The 20,745-nt window shown below is 49.2% G+C and overlaps 1 protein-coding gene across 1 annotated transcript; it reads left to right on the top strand.

The window, feature by feature from the left end:
* The first annotated feature begins 609 nt into the window (after window positions 1-609).
* GABPB2 (GA binding protein transcription factor subunit beta 2) lies at window positions 610-10,518 on the top strand. Its single transcript, XM_069950009.1, has 9 exons — window positions 610-885; window positions 5,193-5,297; window positions 7,495-7,662; window positions 7,765-7,959; window positions 8,086-8,206; window positions 8,322-8,429; window positions 8,507-8,701; window positions 8,782-8,894; window positions 9,418-10,518. Exons 2-9 carry the CDS (start codon window positions 5,193-5,195, stop codon window positions 9,709-9,711), a joined length of 1,299 nt encoding a protein of 432 aa, XP_069806110.1. The 5' UTR covers window positions 610-885; the 3' UTR covers window positions 9,712-10,518.
* The last annotated feature ends 10,227 nt before the right edge of the window (window positions 10,519-20,745 follow it).

The raw sequence follows: 20,745 nt of genomic DNA, 5'->3' as shown, positions 1-20,745 counted from the left end.
GTGTCCAGTATTTTATTTAAAAGGGAGTGGGTCATTGAAGCCCATGATCAAGCGTCGAGCGAGAAATCGTTCATTGTGATCTTCCAACATGCTCTCAAATCGTTATTGGTCATTCGCTAAAAATTTGCGGATCGCTTTGTGTAAAGTCTTTCAAAGATTCACCCTATGCGTGAGATGGGCTTAAGCGATCTTAAAAATAACCAAATCGTTGCTTCAAAATCATTAAACGATCGATTGGATGAATTATCGCTCTGTGTAAACGGACCATAAGAGGGAAGAGATTTCAGGGCTTGTCTTATTACAATGGCTTCTATTACAGCACCGCACTGGTATGAGGGAGCGCCATAGAACAACCCTTTCTGTCACAAATGTTTGTAACCTGTGGTAATGGGGCTGAATGATACCCCTGGATTCAGAGCTGGAGGAGCTGCAGAACTCTTGTCTGTCACCTCATACCCATTCAAGCCTCTACAAACATTTTGGTTAAAGACATGTGAAAAAGCTACACAACTACTGATAGCCGTAACATTTCTAAAAAATGTGCAGGTTGCAGACTTGTGAGGTAAACGATAACGTCAGCTTCCCGCCCTTTTTAACAGACATTCTGCGCAGGCGCGGTCCGGCACTTTTTTTTTCTCCACACTGTCGTCATCTGGAGGCGTAGAGTTTCCAAGTTCACTGCCGGATTCATCCGCGGCGACCGGGGACGCGGAGCTCCCTACTTCCGCCCTGTGCTCGTCCGCTGGTGTTGCCGCCATCTTGCTGGAACCTAAACTTTTGGAATCGATGAAATACTAAGAGGAAAGTGACGGAGCTTTACCGGAGGGGGCGGACCGAGGAGGGACGGGGCTGACGAGCTGGCTGTGAGCGCTAACAGGCCCGGCGGTGAGTGCGGTGACATATCGGTGATATAGTCCCTCGGTGTCCATGTGGTGTGATCGGGAGACAGGCAGAGGCCCCCCGATTCCCGGCATCTCCATCACTCTCAGCCTTACCGTCACCTCTGTATCCCCCTCAGCCCCCCTATAACCGGCTCACATGTATACTCACCCCTCCCCCATATTAACCTCTTCCTGACCCCATCTCCCATAGCCAGGAGCACATTAACCCTATACTATCCGCCATAGCAGAGCGTCACCCTCTGTGCACATCTTACTAAGTCACCATTCAGCTCTGCTATATCCCTCAGTGGTGGTGGAGTACTCGCCCAGCTCTGCTATATCCCTCAGTGGTGGTGGAGGAGTACTCGCCCAGCTCTGCTATATCCCTCAGTGGTGGTGGAGGAGTACTCGCCCAGCTCTGCTATATCCCTCAGTGGTGGTGGAGTACTCGCCCAGCTCTGCTATATCCCTCAGTGACGGTGGAGTACTCGCCCAGCTCTGCTATATCCCTCAGTGGTGGAGGAGCACTCGCCCAGCTCTGCTATATCCCTCAGTGGTGGAGGAGCACTCGCCCAGCTCTGCTATATCCCTCAGTGGTGGTGGAGTACTCGCCCAGCTCTGCTATATCCCTCAGTAGTGGTGGAGTACTCTCCCAGCTCTGCTATATCCCTCAGTGGTGGTGGAGTACTCGCCCAGCTCTCCTATATCCCTCAGTGGTGGTGGAGTACTCGCCCAGCTCTCCTATATCCCTCAGTGGTGGTGGAGTACTCGCCCAGCTCTCCTATATCCCTCAGTGGTGGTGGAGTACTCGCCCAGCTCTCCTATATCCCTCAGTGGTGGTAGAGTACTCGCCCAGCTCTGCTATATCCCTCAGTGGTGGTGGAGTACTCGCCCAGCTCTGCTATATCCCTCAGTGGTGGTGGAGTACTCGCCCAGCTCGGATGTACATCCCTCAGTGGTGGTGGAGTACTCGCCCAGCTCGGATGTACTTCCCTCAGTGCTGGTGGAGAACTCGCCCAGCTGGGATGTACTTCCCTCAGTGCTGGTGGAGTACTCGCCCAGCTCTGCTATATCCCTCAGTGACGGAGGAGTACTCGCCCAGCTCTGCTATATCCCTCAGTGGTGGTGGAGGAGTACTCGCCCAGCTCTGCTATATCCCTCAGTGGTGGTGGAGTACTCGCCCAGCTCTGCTATATCCCTCAGTGACGGTGGAGTACTCGCCCAGCTCTGCTATATCCCTCAGTGGTGGAGGAGCACTCGCCCAGCTCTGCTATATCCCTCAGTGGTGGAGGAGCACTCGCCCAGCTCTGCTATATCCCTCAGTGGTGGTGGAGTACTCGCCCAGCTCTGCTATATCCCTCAGTAGTGGTGGAGTACTCTCCCAGCTCTGCTATATCCCTCAGTGGTGGTGGAGTACTCGCCCAGCTCTCCTATATCCCTCAGTGGTGGTGGAGTACTCGCCCAGCTCTCCTATATCCCTCAGTGGTGGTGGAGTACTCGCCCAGCTCTCCTATATCCCTCAGTGGTGGTGGAGTACTCGCCCAGCTCTGCTATATCCCTCAGTGGTGGTGGAGTACTCGCCCAGCTCGGATGTACTTCCCTCAGTGGTGGTGGAGTACTCGCCCAGCTCGGATGTACTTCCCTCAGTGCTGGTGGAGTACTCGCCCAGCTCGGATGTACTTCCCTCAGTGCTGGTGGAGTACTCGCCCAGCTCTGCTATATCCCTCAGTGACGGAGGAGTACTCGCCCAGCTCTGCTATATCCCTCAGTGGTGGTGGAGGAGTACTCGCCCAGCTCTGCTATATCCCTCAGTGGTGGTGGAGTACTCGCCCAGCTCTGCTATATCCCTCAGTGACGGTGGAGTACTCGCCCAGCTCTGCTATATCCCTCAGTGGTGGAGGAGCACTCGCCCAGCTCTGCTATATCCCTCAGTGGTGGAGGAGCACTCGCCCAGCTCTGCTATATCCCTCAGTGGTGGTGGAGTACTCGCCCAGCTCTGCTATATCCCTCAGTAGTGGTGGAGTACTCTCCCAGCTCTGCTATATCCCTCAGTGGTGGTGGAGTACTCGCCCAGCTCTCCTATATCCCTCAGTGGTGGTGGAGTACTCGCCCAGCTCTCCTATATCCCTCAGTGGTGGTGGAGTACTCGCCCAGCTCTCCTATATCCCTCAGTGGTGGTGGAGTACTCGCCCAGCTCTCCTATATCCCTCAGTGGTGGTAGAGTACTCGCCCAGCTCTGCTATATCCCTCAGTGGTGGTGGAGTACTCGCCCAGCTCTGCTATATCCCTCAGTGGTGGTGGAGTACTCGCCCAGCTCGGATGTACTTCCCTCAGTGGTGGTGGAGTACTCGCCCAGCTCGGATGTACTTCCCTCAGTGGTGGTGGAGTACTCGCCCAGCTCGGATGTACTTCCCTCAGTGCTGGTGGAGTACTCGCCCAGCTCTGCTATATCCCTCAGTGACGGAGGAATACTCGCCCAGCTCTGCTATATCCCTCAGTGGTGGTGGAGTACTCGCCCAGCTCTGCTATATCCCTCAGTGACGGAGGAGTACTCGCCCAGCTCTGCTATATCCCTCAGTGGTGGTGGAGTACTCGCCCAGCTCTGCTATATCCCTCAGTGGTGGTGGAGTACTCGCCCAGCTCTGCTATATCCCTCAGTGACGGTGGAGTACTCGCCCAGCTCTGCTATATCCCTCAGTGACGGAGGAGTACTCGCCCAGCTCTGCTATATCCCTCAGTGGTGGTGGAGTACTCGCCCAGCTCTGCTATATCCCTCAGTGGTGGTGGAGTACTCGCCCAGCTCTGCTATATCCCTCAGTGACGGTGGAGTACTCGCCCAGCTCTGCTATATCCCTCAGTGACGGAGGAGTACTCGCCCAGCTCTGCTATATCCCTCAGTGACGGAGGAGTACTCGCCCAGCTCTGCTATATCCCTCAGTGGTGGTGGAGTACTCGCCCAGCTCTGCTATATCCGTCAGTGGTGGTGGAGTACTCGCCCAGCTCTGCTATATCCCTCAGTGACGGAGGAGTACTCGCCCAGCTCTGCTATATCCCTCAGTGACGGTGGAGTACTCGCCCAGCTCTGCTATATCCCTCAGTGGTGGTGGAGTACTCGCCCAGCTCTGCTATATCCCTCAGTGGTGGTGGAGTACTCGCCCAGCTCTGCTATATCCCTCAGTGGTGGTGGAGTACTCGCCCAGCTCTCCTATATCCCTCAGTGGTGGTGGAGTACTCGCCCAGCTCTGCTATATCCCTCAGTGGTGGTGGAGTACTCGCCCAGCTCTGCTATATCCCTCAGTGGTGGTGGAGTACTCGCCCAGCTCTGCTATATCCCTCAGTGGTGGTGGAGTACTCGCCCAGCTCGGATGTACTTCCCTCAGTGGTGGTGGAGTACTCGCCCAGCTCGGATGTACTTCCCTCAGTGGTGGTGGAGTACTCGCCCAGCTCGGATGTACTTCCCTCAGTGGTGGTGGAGTACTCGCCCAGCTCGGATGTACTTCCCTCAGTGGTGGTGGAGTACTCGCCCAGCTCGGATGTACTTCCCTCAGTGGTGGTGGAGCACTCGCCCAGCTCGGATGTACTTCCCTCAGTGGTGGTGGAGTACTCGCCCAGCTCTGCTATATCCCTCAGTGGTGGTGGAGGAGTACTCGCCCAGCTCTGCTATATCCCTCAGTGGTGGTGGAGGAGTACTCGCCCAGCTCTGCTATATCCCTCAGTGGTGGTGGAGTACTCGCCCAGCTCTGCTATATCCCTCAGTGGTGGTGGAGTACTCGCCCAGCTCGGATGTACTTCCCTCAGTGGTGGTGGAGTACTCGCCCAGCTCGGATGTACTTCCCTCAGTGGTGGTGGAGTACTCGCCCAGCTCTGCTATATCCCTCAGTGGTGGTGGAGTACTCGCCCAGCTCTGCTATATCCCTCAGTGGTGGTGGAGTACTCGCCCAGCTCTGCTATATCCCTCAGTGGTGGTGGAGTACTCGCCCAGCTCTGCTATATCCCTCAGTGGTGGTGGAGTACTCGCCCAGCTCTGCTATATCCCTCAGTGGTGGTGGAGTACTCGCCCAGCTCTGCTATATCCCTCGGGAGTATGGAAAAACTGAGTGACAACTGCCTGAAACCAGTAATGGCGGCCACGTTGGTTCTTAATGCAGGCAACTCCTGGAGAGCTTTCTGTAAGCAACATTGTGCGATGGCAGGAACGGGGCAAATCTGACCTCTGGAACCCCCCCTATCCCCCCCTGCACCCTTCCATCTGGAGAACCACACGTATGTCCACCCCCCCATGACTCATCACCCCGTGTCTCTTGTTTGCAGATGGCGTTGGACCTGGGGAAAAGACTATTAGAAGCCGCCCGCTGCGGAGAAGACGATGAAGTGCGCCAGCTGATGACCAATGGGGCGCCATTCACCACCGACTGGGTATGTCCATCGTATGATGACACGTGGTTACAGCTTTATGCTGCTGATTGGTTCCTTAAAGTGGGATTTCAGGACTTTACTATAATCTTTGCTATCTGTCTGAAGGGTAACCATCATTATCAGATCAGTGGGGCTCTGACTCCTTACACCCCCGCCGGTCAGCTCATATACAGTAGTGGTGAGTGCTTCATCAGCATGTACCCGGCACAGTGCCATACATTGTGTAGTGGCCGGGTCTGGTACTGCAGCCTATTGCAGGTCCACGCTGTGTTAAAGGGAACCATTCACCCCGTGGCCCCCATTAGAAACAGACATACAGTGACATAAAGGTCAATATACTTACCATATCGCTCCCGGTCCCGTCCCGGATCTCGTTGTTGACACGGAGAAATCGCTGATTCTTCTTCTCCCGCCCATTATGGTAATGAGCTGAGATGAGTCCAACGTCCATAGGAAACGACGGACGAGTCCAACTTATTCATGAGGTCCTCTTCTCGTCGCCGCCCATCCACGCCTCCTGGAACTTGATTGACGTCTTCAGTCTTCAGTCTTCTGCCGAATTCCCGCGCAGGCGCCGCTGCGATGGTCTCGTCACCTCTTCTGCGCCTGCGCGGTAAACAGGATGCGTGTTCGAGCCAATCGGCGCACGCGCAGTAAACAGTGGAGCTGCAGAGCGGCTTCAATTGTGAACTGCGCATGCGCCGAAAACGACCGTCACGGCGCCTGCGCGGGATCCGGCGAGAAGAAAGAAGACGAGGAGGAAGAAGACCCGGCGTCAATCAAGTGTCGGAGGCGGGGAGAAGGCTGGACTTCGGGCCGGCGGCGCTCATTACCATAATGGGCGCGAGAAGAAGAATCGGCGATTTCTCCGTGTCAACAACGAGATCCGGGACGGGACCGGGAGCGATGTGGTAAGTATATTGACCTTTATGTCACTGTATGTCTGTTTCTAACGGGGGCCACGGGGTGAATGGTTCCCTTTAATGCTGTACACAGTGCTGCAGTGGACCCATTCACTTTAATGGCTTTGAATGTAGTTGACAAGTGACTGCGTTCAGGCCCCTTATCACATGTATACGTCTAGTGGGATTCGGTACCTCAGTCTTCAGCTAAATAAACATTGAGTGCTGTTTTGTTTAATAGCAGAATACTGAGGTATGGCCAGCATGTTCTGTGTGGACCCGGCCATAGTTCCATTAGAGTGCAGTACCAGGCACAGCCAGTGCAGACCATGTGGTGCTGTGTCAGGGAAACACTGAATAGGCTGCAATACTCAAGTGATACAGCTCCTCAGATCAGCAGCTTGTGGGGGGCCAGGAGTTGGACCCCCTCATTCATCTTCGTATTGATGAGTAGAGAAGAGCTCAGCTCCAGTATACTAGTTTGGTATTTGATTACCGTTGGCTGCAGCCCTAGGGAGTCTGGGAAACCCTGCATCCATCCATAGGCATGCTGGAGTTGCGCTCATCTCTATTGATGACCTATTTTGCAGAGACGGTATCAGTAAAAGACTCCCTTCCTGACTTAAAGGGGTTATCTATCTCTACAAAAACATGGCCACTTTCTTCCATAGACAGCACCACTCTTGTCTCCAGTTTGGGTGGGGTTTGGTAACTCGGGTTCCATTGAAGTGAATGGAGCTTAATTGCAAACCGCAACTGGACACGAGCTGTGCTGTCTGTGGAAGAAAGTGGCCATGTTTTTGATATGTTTTAGATATGCTGCAGAGATCCATGAGATCGGCACTCGTTTGCTTTCGGCTGCTGCAGCCGAAAACGAACGAGTGCCGAGCCGAGGACGGCGCCATCTTGGACGCGTCCCCGGCCGGCATCAGTAACGGAGATCGCTCCTCCGGGACAAGGTCCCGGAGGAGCGATCTCCCCCACTAGACACCAGGGAAACGTTGCCTCCGGTAATCGGAGGCAGCTGTCAACTTTGACAGCTGCCTCTGATTAGCTAATTAGCGGGCACGGCGATCCGACCGTGCCCGCTAATAGCAGCAGTCCCGGGCTACTCGCGGCACCCGGGATCGCGGCACTTCAAAGCGGGGCCGCCGCGCGGCCCCGCTTTGAAGTGCAAGTGAGGACATATGACGTACCGGTACGTCATATGTCCTTAAGAGGTTAAATTGATGGTTTATATAACTCTGGACTACCAGGTCTATCAATCACTGCTCATATTGTTTGTTGTCTTCCAGCTGGGGACGTCCCCTCTGCATCTTGCGGCTCAGTACGGTCACTTCTCCACGGTGAAGGTTCTGCTGCAGGCCGGGATCAGCAGAGACGCCCGGACCAAGGTGGACAGGACCCCCCTGCACATGGCAGCCTCTGAGGGGCACGCTCTTATCGTGGATCTGCTGATTAAGGTCTGACCACGTCCTCGGAGCGAGGCTGACCCTGCGCTTCTTTCTTGTTGGTTATTAAATGGTTACTCTCTGCTGACAGCGCCACCTTTTGCCCCTTTTTAGAATGGCGCCAACATCAACGCAAAGGACATGCTGGAAATGACAGCGCTACATTGGGCAACGGAGCACAACCACCAGGAGGTGGCGGACCTGCTCATAAAGAACGGGGCCGACGTCAACATCCAGAGCAAATTTGGGAAAACGCCTTTTGATATCGCCCTGGACCGAAACTACCCTGAACTCCTCATTACCTTACAGGTGAGTGTCCTGTACCGGGGGCTTCATGTTCCAGAGGAGGGTCTGAGGGTATATATGCATATATAGCCCTGGGATGTGACCACAGGGAAAGCAAACCCGTGTGATCTTTTCACTTCCCAAATGCAGGAAACCATGCAAGGGCAGGGGCACATCCAAATGCAGCCAGCAAGGACCAACTCAGTCGCTGTCTCTTCACAACAGATCATCCTGGCACCCAGCCTGATGTCTACATCTACCACTACCACAGGTACGGCCTATAGGGCAGTGTATTAATATGTAACCGCATTGTGTGATGATGACCACTAGGTGGCAGTGCATGTATAATACCTCAGTCTCATATGCTGCTTCTTCTTGCCTTGTAGCTGGCAACAGGGGAGGCACCATAGGAATTACCGACTCCAATTCTGTGCTGGCCACGCTGGCAGCCCTGGCAGAAGCCTCCTCTCCTATTTCAGGTGCCGGTGCCACAGGTGAGTTTTGCCCTTAATGAACCATTGAACCGATGAATTTCCTGACTAGGCTAAAGCGTCCGCTATCATCTACACAGGTGCTGCCACTGAACTTAATTCAATCCTGACGATTGATTCTATGGGCCATCCAGTGAGGCAGATTGTAGAGAATGGAGGCCAGAGGGTGATAACCATTGTGACGGATGGCGTACAGCTCGGTAACTTGCATGGTGGCTTTACTGGAGATCACATGCAACATCCTCTCCTAGTGACTATCCAGAATGGAGAGCAAGGTAAGCTAAAGCGGTCTGTGGAGGGGGCAGAAGAAGAACGGGAGGTTCCCAGCTTGTAACGTCTGCCATCTTATATACAGTTGTTGCCATTCCTGGAGAAGACTTAATAGAAGAAGTTGTTTTGGAGGAAGAAGTTCCCCCTGCCAAAAAACAGCGTATAGAACCTGTGGAAAGTGTCGCCAAAGAGAATACGGTGAGGAGGCTTGAGGACTGTGGGCCTCATTGTGCACTAGTATGGAAATACAGTATGAGGCGGGTGCAGTGCACAATGGTGAGGTAAATACGGTAATGGGGCTGGGGGGTTATGCTGCCTGATGGTGGAGATGTTAATACGGTAAGGGGAGGGGGTGCTACCTGACTGGCGATGTAAAATCATGAGGCTTGGGAGAGGAGAGGTATAATGCGGATGCCACGTGGGCAATATAACAGTGTATTCCTGCTTGGTATTAAAAGCCTTATCCAGGATTAGACAAACTGCAGCTACTTTCTTGTTCAAACAGCGCCACCCCTATCCTCAGGTTGTGTGCAGTATTACAGTTCTGCTCCATTCACTTCAATTGAACATAGCTGCGAAAAAAACACACACCCAGACTAGAGACAAGGGTGATGCTGTTTCTGGAAGAGAGTGGCCATGTTTTTCCAAGCCTTTGAGTAAGTAAGGCCAGCATCACTTTCTCGGTTGCCCATTACCCATGTATCTTTGTCTCTCATCATAGGACAATCACCACGATGAGGACGCTCGGAAACTCTTACAACAGCAGCTACATGAAGCAAACGTCCGGGCGCAGGAATACCGACAGCAGCTCCTGGAGAAGGAGCAGGAGGCGGAGGAATACAGGGTCAAGCTAGAAAACCTGGCCCGACAGCATCTCAACGGGGACAGCTTCACAGTGGTGGAGGATGGAGACACTATCATCATCTCCACCGAGGAGTTACAGGGCACAGAAATGACCGAGATAGAGACAGTGGAACATCACTGCGACATTCCCATGGAAAGTGTCGTCATGTGACCCAAGACTCGTTTTAGCAGGTTGGCGAACTTTGCAGGCCTGGAGGTGGGTGAATGGCGGGCTCGAAGGTCAGGGGTGCGGCAGGGGGTCTTCAGGAGCACAGTCCCCGCCTGCACATTAAATGCAATCACAAAGGACGTAAGGTCCGCATTGTTCTGCTGCAGGGATTCGTTGGCCTCTTTGTTGGGGGTCCACAGACGGACATAGCTGTGCCTCAGTGTAAATGTACATAACTATATACAATTTTATATTTATATATTTTCCAGGAGCGCTCGCTTTACTCCTCCTCTTGTGTGGATAAATACATTTCCTGTATAATGCATTCCCTCTATAGACATTGCTTGTGTCTCGCCATCCTGCACTAAAAATCTTACACACATAGCTTGGATAAAGTCTGGGGCAATTGTAAGCGATAAAATACCTCACTAAATGGGTAGAGCCATTCACTAAAGCAATGGTAGGGAACCTTGGCTCTCCAGCTGTTTTGCGAAACTACAACTCCCATCGTGGCTGGGCAATGCTTAATCTTTGACTGTCCAGGCATGATGGGAGTTGTAGTTTTGCAACAGCTGGAGAGCCAAAGGTCCCTACCCCAACACTAAAGATCAGTGATGTCAGGCTGCAATCTCAGTGATGTCATTACTGCTCTCTAGAAAATGAAAGTGCTACATGCTTACAGCTCTCTATTGGTGATCATTGAGAATGCAGCTTCCACTAGAGAGCAGCAGTGCTGAGAAAATTCAACCCGTCTATTCGTTCAAAAAGTAGAGAAGACACCACTGAGGATGCAGCCTATCTAGTTTAAGAGCCATGTTAAAGGGGTTATCCAGCACTACAGAAAAAGCCACTTTCTTCCAGAGACAGCACTGCTCTTGTTTACAGTTTGGGTTCAGGTAAAAGTTTTTTGTGAACTGCTTCTTTAATTGCAAACTGCACCTGACCTGGAGACGAGTGGTGCGGTCTCTGGAAGAAAGTGGCCATGTTTTTGTAGCGCTGGATAACCCCTTTAAGTGATGTTATTGATAACACTGCTGCCCTCTAGTGGTGACATCAGTGGAAATGCACCATCCACTAAAGAGCTGTGACTTTACAGTGAATGCAGCCTATCCATGCACTACAGAGCAGCATTGACATCGCTTAGACCATAAAAACCTTAAAGGGATAGTTGGCGTTCGAAAAAATATCAGTTGGTGCATAATAAGAATTGTTATAATTGTCCGTTCCTCACACTTTTCAACATCTCTGCTTGCTCAATGGGAACTTCATTGTTGCAGGGTTGGACAGTCTTGGTAGATTCTGATGTGTGGAACCAGGCGCTGTCCTATTATATGAGGAATGGCTTTTATATGTGCACACAATAGTCCCCTTTAAGCTTTTGACATTCCAGGTAACAGCCCATATGCTTGCTTCTGTGTCGGGCCTTATTCCCATGTTGGGACGGAGTTGTGTACTTTCTGCTGTCGGGAATACCAGAACCCTGTCAGACCCCATTATATCTCATTCGGCTCCATCGGGATTCCTCTGGACCCATATAAATGAAGGCCGAGCTCCATGTATGTCCGATCACGTTGTAAATGCGTTTTTGGCTGGCGCTAACTTGTAAATGCCGTGTACTTCACTTCTATCCAGAGCGGTATACCCTAGTCTTCTGTCTTCTCTAAAAGGCCCATACATCTTCTAACTTTCAGCAGATTAGAAGGATATACCCTGCTGATATCTTCCTATAGTGCACTGGGGGGCGCTGAGGATGAAGAGTTTCTTACCTTCATCCTCTGCACTATTTCCATGCTAGTAGCAGTTTAATCCATATGCTAATGACGGTAACAAACCTGGCTTCATCCTCAGCGCCTCTTGCACTATAGGGACATGTAGGAAGGGTACTTCTATCCTGATCCCTGTACACATGAACAACCAAGCATTCATGTGTCTTAAATGATGATAGGAGGGGAAAGTCGCTGCCAGACTCCTATGCAACTGGCCTATTTACCCAAGGCGAATCTGTTAGCTGTAATTCACGCTCTTAACTGCTGATACTGTTAGATGCCGTTAGGACAAGAAGAGACACATGGTACCTTTGATATATCTGTCTGTGCTTCTAGAAAAGTGTCGGGCGTGCTGAAGGCAACAACACCTCGCTCCCCCACCCATCCCTATGCCTATCAGATGAAAGATGAGTCCCAAGTGGGGTCAGCTATAGGAGGGAAAGTGAGGAGGTGGTACAGCCCTCAGCACTAAAGGAGGTCAGGAACGTCTGACATTTTTATTTGAAGATTAAAACCATTTTCCATTGTTCTGGAAGTGCAGACACAGGTGAAAGGTACTATGTGTCTCCTTGTAAACTATTAGTGGATTATGGGTGAAGTGAAGCTACAACTCACTCCATGGACTGTAATGCTGGGAGAGTCATAGGTTGTAGATGACTGATTCAGAGCATGACCACACAATCATCAAAGGGGTAGTCCACTCAAACATAACTTTTAAAATGTTGCTGCCCAACAATTGAGACTAACAATTCCTTATATGCTTATTATCTATACAGTCTCCTTCCCCCAGTCCCCAGGTGCTGCTTTCTGCTGAAGACAAAACTGCGTGATCTTTTCTTAACGCCCCCCTCCATTCTGAAAGGGCTGATGTAAACAAATCCCTGACTGGCTTTATCTGCAACATTGTATTTTCTTTCTAAGAGGAATAATCACAGTGAGTGCATCAGCAACTTGACCTCAGATTAACCCTCCCAGCATTACAAAGTTGCAGATAAAGCCTGCCAGGGACTTGTTTACATCAGCCGTCTCAGAAGGGGGGGGGGGAGACAGAGAGAGAAAAGCTCACACACAGATTTTTGTGTCCTTAGCAGAAAGCAGCAGCTGAGAACTGGGGGAAGAAGACTGAATAGATAATAACAAGTATGGAAGAAATTGTTAGTCTCACCATGGGCAGCAACATATCAAAAGGTATGTTTATGGAATACCCCTTTAAGGCTGACATCACAAACGGGCAAAACTAAGTGGTTTCTAAAGGGAAATATAAACACGGTCTCGTACTTCTGCTTCCTGCTGGATCCACCAAATAAGAGAACCCGCTGAGTGTGACGGCAACAACTATAGCGTGACCGAGCCTCTCAGGACCTGGGTGGGGCGTCTTTATTGTAACTATGGTTTTGGAATTGACCTGATCTACCTCTGGTGATTATAGTCATGTTGATTAAAAAAATTACAGCTTTTTAATTTTTGATTTTAATTTTTATTTTTATTTTTACTTTTTTCTTTTAAGTGATGCGAGTGTAAGGCTTGCAGGCTGAGTTAGCTGACAGTTCCATGCAGATTTGTACACTGGCATTTTTCTGAAATCCTGGCAGGATCAGTCGACGGTCACACCCGGGACTCCGAGGCTTTGCCGGCTCAGAGACGAGGGATTGACATGTCAATACCGAATGGTATTACTGAGGAGCGGGGTGGAATACAAAAGACTAGGCGGCAGGCAGAGGTTACGCAGCTCTGACAAAGTTTCTCCAGTTGGCAGGCTGTTACCATGGCAGCCGCTCTAAGCCCGCTTAATATTCATTAAAAGCCGCCACGTTAGGATTTCATGCTCATATCCGCGGTTGTTTCTGAACTCCGTGCTACCTGACACAAAGAAGATAGAAACCACTGAACGGACAGCGCCTGGTCATGTGACCACCGATAGAAAATACAGCCTTATTTTTTTTTTTTTTTCTTCTCTATCATAAAAATGTGTTGTATTTTTTTAATTCTGGATAAACGAATTTACAGCACTAGCGAAGCGCTAGGCTCGGCGGTCGGCTTGTCAGCCTTTGAACTCTGTTTCGTGCTGCTCTGCTCCGGGTGCCTGGAAAAGCTGGATACAGTGCTGGGAAACTTCTCCCCTCCCAGGACTGCATCCAGCTCTTCCAGGCACACAGAGCAGAGTTGACCGGCTGACCAGCTGATCTAGCGATTCGCTAGTACTGTAGTTTCGCTCATCCCTAATTTAAAGCTTAACATTTTTAATTTTGTTTTTAAATAATTACATGACTCATCAGAAACTTTGTTCTTGTGGAGATAATCCACCACCAGAAGAGGCAGTGTTCTTCTACATCCAAAAAACGTGGGCGCTCGGCCAAGCTGAGCATGCATATAGGGATGGGGAAAGCTATGTTATGTGTATGGCCAGCGTTGGCTGCCTGAGCCTTGACCTCTATTATGCTTTACTATGTCCTGCATGTTAAACTAAGAGAATTGTAAGTTAAAAACAACCTCTCTTGTATGCGCTCTTTTCTATTTGAATGTTATTTATACATGGGGGGAGATATTATGTAATATATAAGACATGCTTTTCCCTGATGTTTCATAACCTGTCGTCTCCCCATCCGATAAGTATTCAGTGCCTGCTGTACCAAAGGGCTCCTCCATCTATAAGGTGTAATGAACTTTTTACTTTTGGTAATTTTTTAAAGAAATTTTCCCTTTTATTAGCAAACCCTGTAGACCAGTGTGATGGCTTCATTAAGCTTGTCTAGGGCTGCATGCACACATTGGTGATATACGGTTCCCAATGGGGCCATATGTCTCGGACTGACCTCTTGACCTCATGTGGAACTCTTAACATTACAATTTATGACACCTGCAGTCACACAGCCGTGTCAGTTCAGCAGTGAATGAAGTTTGGCTGTTTCGAAGGTCCCAGCATCCTAATAATTTATGATACCGAAAGTTCCTTAAGAGGTCAGGAGTACAGTCTACCTGCGGAGCGTATGTCATGGAGGGTGCATGCTGCCGTGGGCTGGTTATCTCCGGACCTGTAAGAAAGCCGTCTAGTTCTAGTGATTAGTCAAATGATTAAAATGCAAAAAGGAAAAAAAAAAATCTCCATATGGGGGGGGGGGGGACGGTTTGTGCCCTTAAGATTTGTCCAGAGAAGTTGAGGGTTCCTTGTAGCCCATCTCATTGTTTGGGCTGACTCCTCCCCTTCCTGTCTACACTAGAGATCCTGTAAGTAGGCTGTGACCATTCGCCTCTCCTATGTCTGTACCATTTTAGGGGTTTTTTAGAGCTTTGTGTAGAGTATTATTTGGGGAATACTCTTATGGAGATCGATAAGTGCTCAAAGTACACGTCCTGTTTTGTTCATAAAATGTGAAATAATGTTCATCTTGTATTCTATACTTTTTTTTTTTTTTACTAATTTGTAAAGAATTTTATATTTCAATAAAAGCCATTTATATTTTGATTTGTCGTATTTAGTTTTAAAGTCATTTGTGCCAACTGTTTTAAGAGAAATAAAGCAAGTCGAGTGGCTTTCTGCCCGAGCGGGATTGTCCAATACGGTGGAAGGCCTGTTGATGTCCTGTAGTGTGTTCAGATTACACCCGGTAGGGATATGGAACATGTGGTCCTGAAATATTTAGGAGAAAGTCAATAAGTTCTATACAAAAATGTAACATTGTTAACCCTGCTCCTTACTGACCTATGGACACCTGGACTTCTCAAGGCCTCTGAAGGTTTCCTACTCTACCTGGTAACAAGATGTTAGCAGCAGATCCTTTAAAGGGAACCAATCACCCAGAAAATCAATGTAAAGACAAGGATATGTGCTGATAGATCACCCAGCACACTTCCCAAATATGCCCCTGTAACCTCTGTGCCCCCCTCAATTAGACAGTAATCTTACTTTGTTCAGGTCACGCGCTGTATGTAAATTTTTGCTAAGTAGTCCTGGTGGGCGTATGTAGTCCTGGTGGGCGTATGTAGTCCTGGTGGGCGTATCTAGTCCTGGTGGGTGTATCTAGTCCTGGTGGGTGTATCTAGTCCTGGTGGGCGTATCTAGTCCTGGTGGGCGTATCTAGTCCCGGTCCGGGGGCGTATCTAGTCCCGGTCCGGGGGCGTATCTAGTCCCGGTCCGGGGGCGTATCTAGTCCCGGTCCGGGGGCGTATCTAGTCCCGGTCCGGGGGCGTATCTAGTCCCGGTCCGGGGGCGTATCTAGTCCCGGTCCGGGGGCGTATCTAGTCCCGGTCCGGGGGCGTATCTAGTCCCGGTCCGGGGGCGTATCTAGTCCCGGTCCGGGGGCGTATCTAGTCCCGGTCCGGGGGCGTATCTAGTCCCGGTCCGGGGGCGTATCTAGTCCCGGTCCGGGGCTGTAATCACGCCCAGAGGGGCGTGATTCGGAGGCTTGCGGTCCAGTGACGTCATCCGGCGGCTTGCGTTCCGCGTCGCGGCCGCGCCGACGTGTTCGGGAACCCGCGCATGCGCAGTACGGCGGGAGACGACGCTGACGTACTGCGCATGCGCGGGTTCCCGAACACGTCGGCGCGCCCGCGACGCGGAACACAAGCCGCCGGATGACGTCACTGGACCGCAAGCCTCCGAATCACGCCCCTCTGGGCGTGATTACAGCCCCCGGACCGTGACTAGATACGCCCCCGGACCGTGACTAGATACGCCCCCGGACCGTGACTATATACGCCCACCAGGACTACATACGCCCACCAGGACTACTTAGCAAAAATTTACATACAGCGCGTGACCTGAACAAAGTAAGATTACTGTCTAATTGAGGGGGGCACAGAGGTTACAGGGGCATATTTGGGAAGTGTGCTGGGTGATCTATCAGCACATATCCTTGTCTTTACATTGATTTTCTGGGTGATTGGTTCCCTTTAAAGCATACCCGTACTTTCAAACACTTGCACAAATTTTAGTACTCGCTGCTGTAATCGAACCCCTGAGAGTCCCCTGTGTGATGCATGGCAAAAGTCCAGCAATGTTCAGCCCACCAATCTACAGTGGGTGTTTACTTGCATAAAACATCTAAAACTTGTATCTAAGTGCTGGAGTGACAGATTGAAATAAGAGTTTTATGTAGTTAGCTCAGGTCTAAGGGCCCTATTCCACCGGCCGATTATCGTTTACGATAAACGATCCAAACGACCGCTATCACGAAAGACCTGAAATCGTTCGCCCATTTACATGGAAAGATAATAGTTACTTATGATCGTTCTTGCGGTCGTCTTGTCGTCGCTATTGCGTTCGTCACTACTGCGAACGACTTCTTATTCAATGCGAACGATTTGCAAACGAGCGACGATAAAAATAGGTCCGGGTCTTATTAAACGATCAACGATTTCTCGTTCGGTCGTTAGTCATTAACTGCTATTCAAACGAACGATTATTGTTTAGATTTGAACGATTTAACGATAATCTGAACGATAATCGTCCGGTGGAATAGGGCCCTAAGCATTGGACCCTTGCTGATAACATAATAAAAGTGGCAGTTATGGTCTAAGCAGTGACCTGCTGTTTATGATAAACTTAGAGGGGGAGATTTATCAAACATGGTGTAAAGTGAGACTGTCTCAGTTGCCCCTAGCAACCAATCAGATTCCACTTTTCATTCCTTACAGACACTTTGGAAAATGAAAGGTGGAATCTGATTGGTTGCTAGGGGCAACTGAGCCAGTTTCACTTTACACCATGTTTGATAAATCTCCCCCAGAACGTTTTGGGTGGGATGAGATAGGGGAAGCCTTGATTTACCCTTAAGGGTGCCTTCACACGTACTGTATCGCTGCGTATTTATCGTACGAAAGTAGCTGTGTTTTTTGTGGTGTCGAACTCGCGTGTGACCTCCAATATAAAAATCGCACTAAACACACTGCGAGAATACAAATACATTGACTTGATAGAAATCAGTATCTTTGTGGATTTATCTGCAAGAAACTCGCATCGATAAATTTGCACCGATACGGTATGTGTGAAGGCATCCTTAGGCACGTCATTGCATCATCTAGAGGCTGAGCTTGCATGTACGCATTGTCTAGGCTGTCTTGTTCACATAGGACCGTCACACAAGTCCTGTCAGGTCCCATTGATTGCACTGACTTTGCAGAACATCCCCCACATCCCTCTGTCAGGTTGTCCACTTCTCATAGTTCATCCTGGTGTCACCTCCAACAGATAAGGGGCACGCTTGGCTTTCCGTATAATGTAAAATATGATCTATTGGTCAGAGCCACCTTGCTCCTTTGCTTCATGATCTAGTTCTGATCTTTGTGCCCACTACAGGAGCTCTCGATGGTGGATGGGGATCAGATGCTAGGAATAACATGCATTAGCGATCCTTCGCACCCATGACACTGTTGTTGCTTCGCTGGTAATCCTTACTTGAACTAACCAATTCAGGACCTGCTGGATCTGGAGATGATCTGACACCATTGTTTAAACAGATAAGATTTTCCGGCACCCCTCTTCAAGCTTTGGGGGCGTCTTCAATGGTATAAGAACCTTCGGCCCTCCAGCTGTTGCAAAACTCCGATTCCCATCATGCCTGGGCAGGCATGATGGGAATTGGAGTTTTGTAACAGCTAGAGGGCCGAAAGTTAATGGAGGTAATGGAGGTCTGTTCTCTTCGGTTATGAGTCCCGCTTTTGTTTCAGATGAGTCCACTTGGACAACACCATGAAGAAGCCTTTATAATGTAACTACACTGGTCCTATTCCCAGGACTAAGGTGGCTGGTGTATTGTATGGTAGCCAGATCCACTGTAGTCTTGGGCAACACCATGAAGAGGCCTTCACAAGGTAACATCACACCGGTCCCCCAAGACCAAGGTGGCTGGTGTAATGTATGGTAGCCAGACCCCCTCTAGTCTTCATTCTGACACACTAACCGCTCGGTGTTACATTGATTCGGTTGCGGAACCAGTGGTATGGCCATTTCTCAACACCACAATGCCATGCTGCATGTTACTCCTTACTCCTACATTGTCTGCAGGGTCTTCAGACTTCTCTTCCATTAGGCACATTGGGACGTCATTGAGCGGTAATTGCAAAGGAAGCAAATCTTGATGGTTTGTACACCCGAGTACATTCAGCGCGGCAAAACATCCGTTAAATATTAATAATTTTGCTGATAACATGCCAAGGCGTCTATGTGCGTGTAATCCTGCACGTGGCCCTCATACTACTATCGTATTGTATGGGCATTCATACGGATCTGATCTGCGTTGGGAAACTCTACGGCATAGTTGTCTTTGCGAATAAGACTCAAACTAATTTTAGAGTCCTCCGGCGATCCCACCCCTCTGACCGCATGGCCAGATCCATCACTCAGCCATCGGGGATGGGTTTAGTGACAATCCCTTCGGGGTCTGCGATACTGGCACATTATTGTAATGGAGAAAGATAATTTATAAGGAATAGAAAATGGTGACTTCTAACTTTCAAGATCCTAAACGTTAACGTGGATCGGACTGTTGCGGCGGTGTATGGGGTTAACGTATGTAGAAGGAGCCGTCACGTAACGCTAGCCTTATACATGTAGGAACATCGCCTCCTCCTTAGTCTTAAGGATTTGGGATGAGAAATGTCTGAGCGCAGGAATTACGAGACAGAAAAGCCTTGGATTTCTTGTACTTGTCGTGATGAGTCTCCGCCAGCCGTTGCCGTGGAGACGGAATGTAAATTGTCACTTGATTTCACCGGTCTGACAGCCTGAACGTGGTGGATGAGGCTTCGGCACGCAGTAATGTTCTCTGCCTTGGATAATTACCCCATAGTCTTTACATATCTATATAAAACTCGCTGCCCATTTCAGCCTCTTAATCATCCATCTTCCATTTTTTTCCTCTTTACGTGAAAACCATCGACAAGCAAGGGGTCTTATTATGATTTTGTTTCCGTGCTGTGAACATCAGGTCAGCCCCTCTCATTTACAAATGGATAATGGATTGTCTGGTTAACATATAACTATAAAAGATCCATCAACAGCACTGCTGCTTTCTGACACTTTCCATGGTTGTTAATGGATTGTTATTCTGTAAAACAGGGTGCTAGGGTAGATCTTCATTAAAGTAGATCTTCATTAAAGCATATGGTTTGGTTACATAATACAATAAAATGTCACTGTCGTTTAAATTTTTTTGCATAAATCAATAGTACAGGCAATTTTAACCCCTTCAGGACCGGGCTAATTTTCGTTTTTTACGTTTTCGTTTTTTCCTCCTTGTGCTTAAAAGGCCATAGCACTTGCATTTTTACACCTACAGACCCACATGAGCCCTTATTTTTTGCGTCACTAATTGTACTTTGGAATGACGGGCTGAATTTTACTGCGAATTATGCTGCGAAACCAGAAAAAAATTATATGCGCAGTGAAATTGAAAAAAAAAATGCAATTCTTTTTCTTTGGGAGGGCTTCGTTTTTACGCCATGTGTCCTATGGAAAAACTGACATGTTATATATGTTCCTCAAGTCGGTACGATTAAAACGATATGCAACGTGTATAACTTTTATATTAAGTGATGGCTCGTAAAAAAATAAAACCTTTTACAGAAAATAAACGTTCCTTAAAATCGCTCTATTCCCAGGCTTGTAGCGCTTTTATCCTTTGGTCTATGGGGCTGTGATCTGTATTTTCTATCGGTACCTTGATTGCGCATATGCAATTTTTTGATCACTTTTTATTACAATTTTTCTGGATTTGATGCGGCCAAAAATGCGCAATTTTGCACTTTGGAATTTTTTTTGCGTTTATGCTGTTTACTGTGTGAGATCAGGAATGTGATAAATTAATAGATCAGGCGATTACGCACGCGGCGGTACCAAACATGTTTGTTTGTTTATTTATTTTTATTTATAAAATGAGAAAAGGGGATGATTTGGACTTTTATTAGGGGAGGGGGTTATTTATTAATAAAAACACTTTATTTTATTCTGACTCACAGTAATTAGAAGCCCCCTGGGGGACTCCTATATACACAGCACTGATCTCCCTGGGGGACTTCTATATACACAGCACTGATCTCCCTGGGGGACTTCTATATAAACAGCACTGATCTCCCTGGGGGACTCCTATATACACAGCACTGATCCCCCTGGGGGACTCCTATATACACAGCACTGATCCCCCTGGGGGACTTCTATATACACAGCTCTGATCCTCCTGGGGGACTTCTATATACACAGCACTGACCCCCCTGGGGGACTCCTATATACACAGCACTGATCCCCCTGGGGGATTTCTATATACACAGTACTGAC

The sequence above is a fragment of the Dendropsophus ebraccatus genome, chromosome 13 (assembly GCF_027789765.1).
Source record: "Dendropsophus ebraccatus isolate aDenEbr1 chromosome 13, aDenEbr1.pat, whole genome shotgun sequence".
NCBI lineage: Eukaryota > Metazoa > Chordata > Amphibia > Anura > Hylidae > Dendropsophus > Dendropsophus ebraccatus.
The sequence above is the reverse complement of the archived record's forward strand: the minus strand, read 5'-3'. Positions and strand labels throughout refer to the sequence as shown.

Excerpts from the sequence above, each read along its gene's own strand:
- GABPB2 (XM_069950009.1), top strand. The coding sequence starts at position 5,193 with ATGGCGTTGGACCTGGGGAAAAGACTATTAGAAGCCGCCCGCTGCGGA. Across the intron at positions 5,298-7,494 it reads CGCCATTCACCACCGACTGG|CTGGGGACGTCCCCTCTGCA; the intron begins GTATGTCCATCG and ends GTTGTCTTCCAG. Across the intron at positions 7,663-7,764 it reads TCGTGGATCTGCTGATTAAG|AATGGCGCCAACATCAACGC; the intron begins GTCTGACCACGT and ends GCCCCTTTTTAG.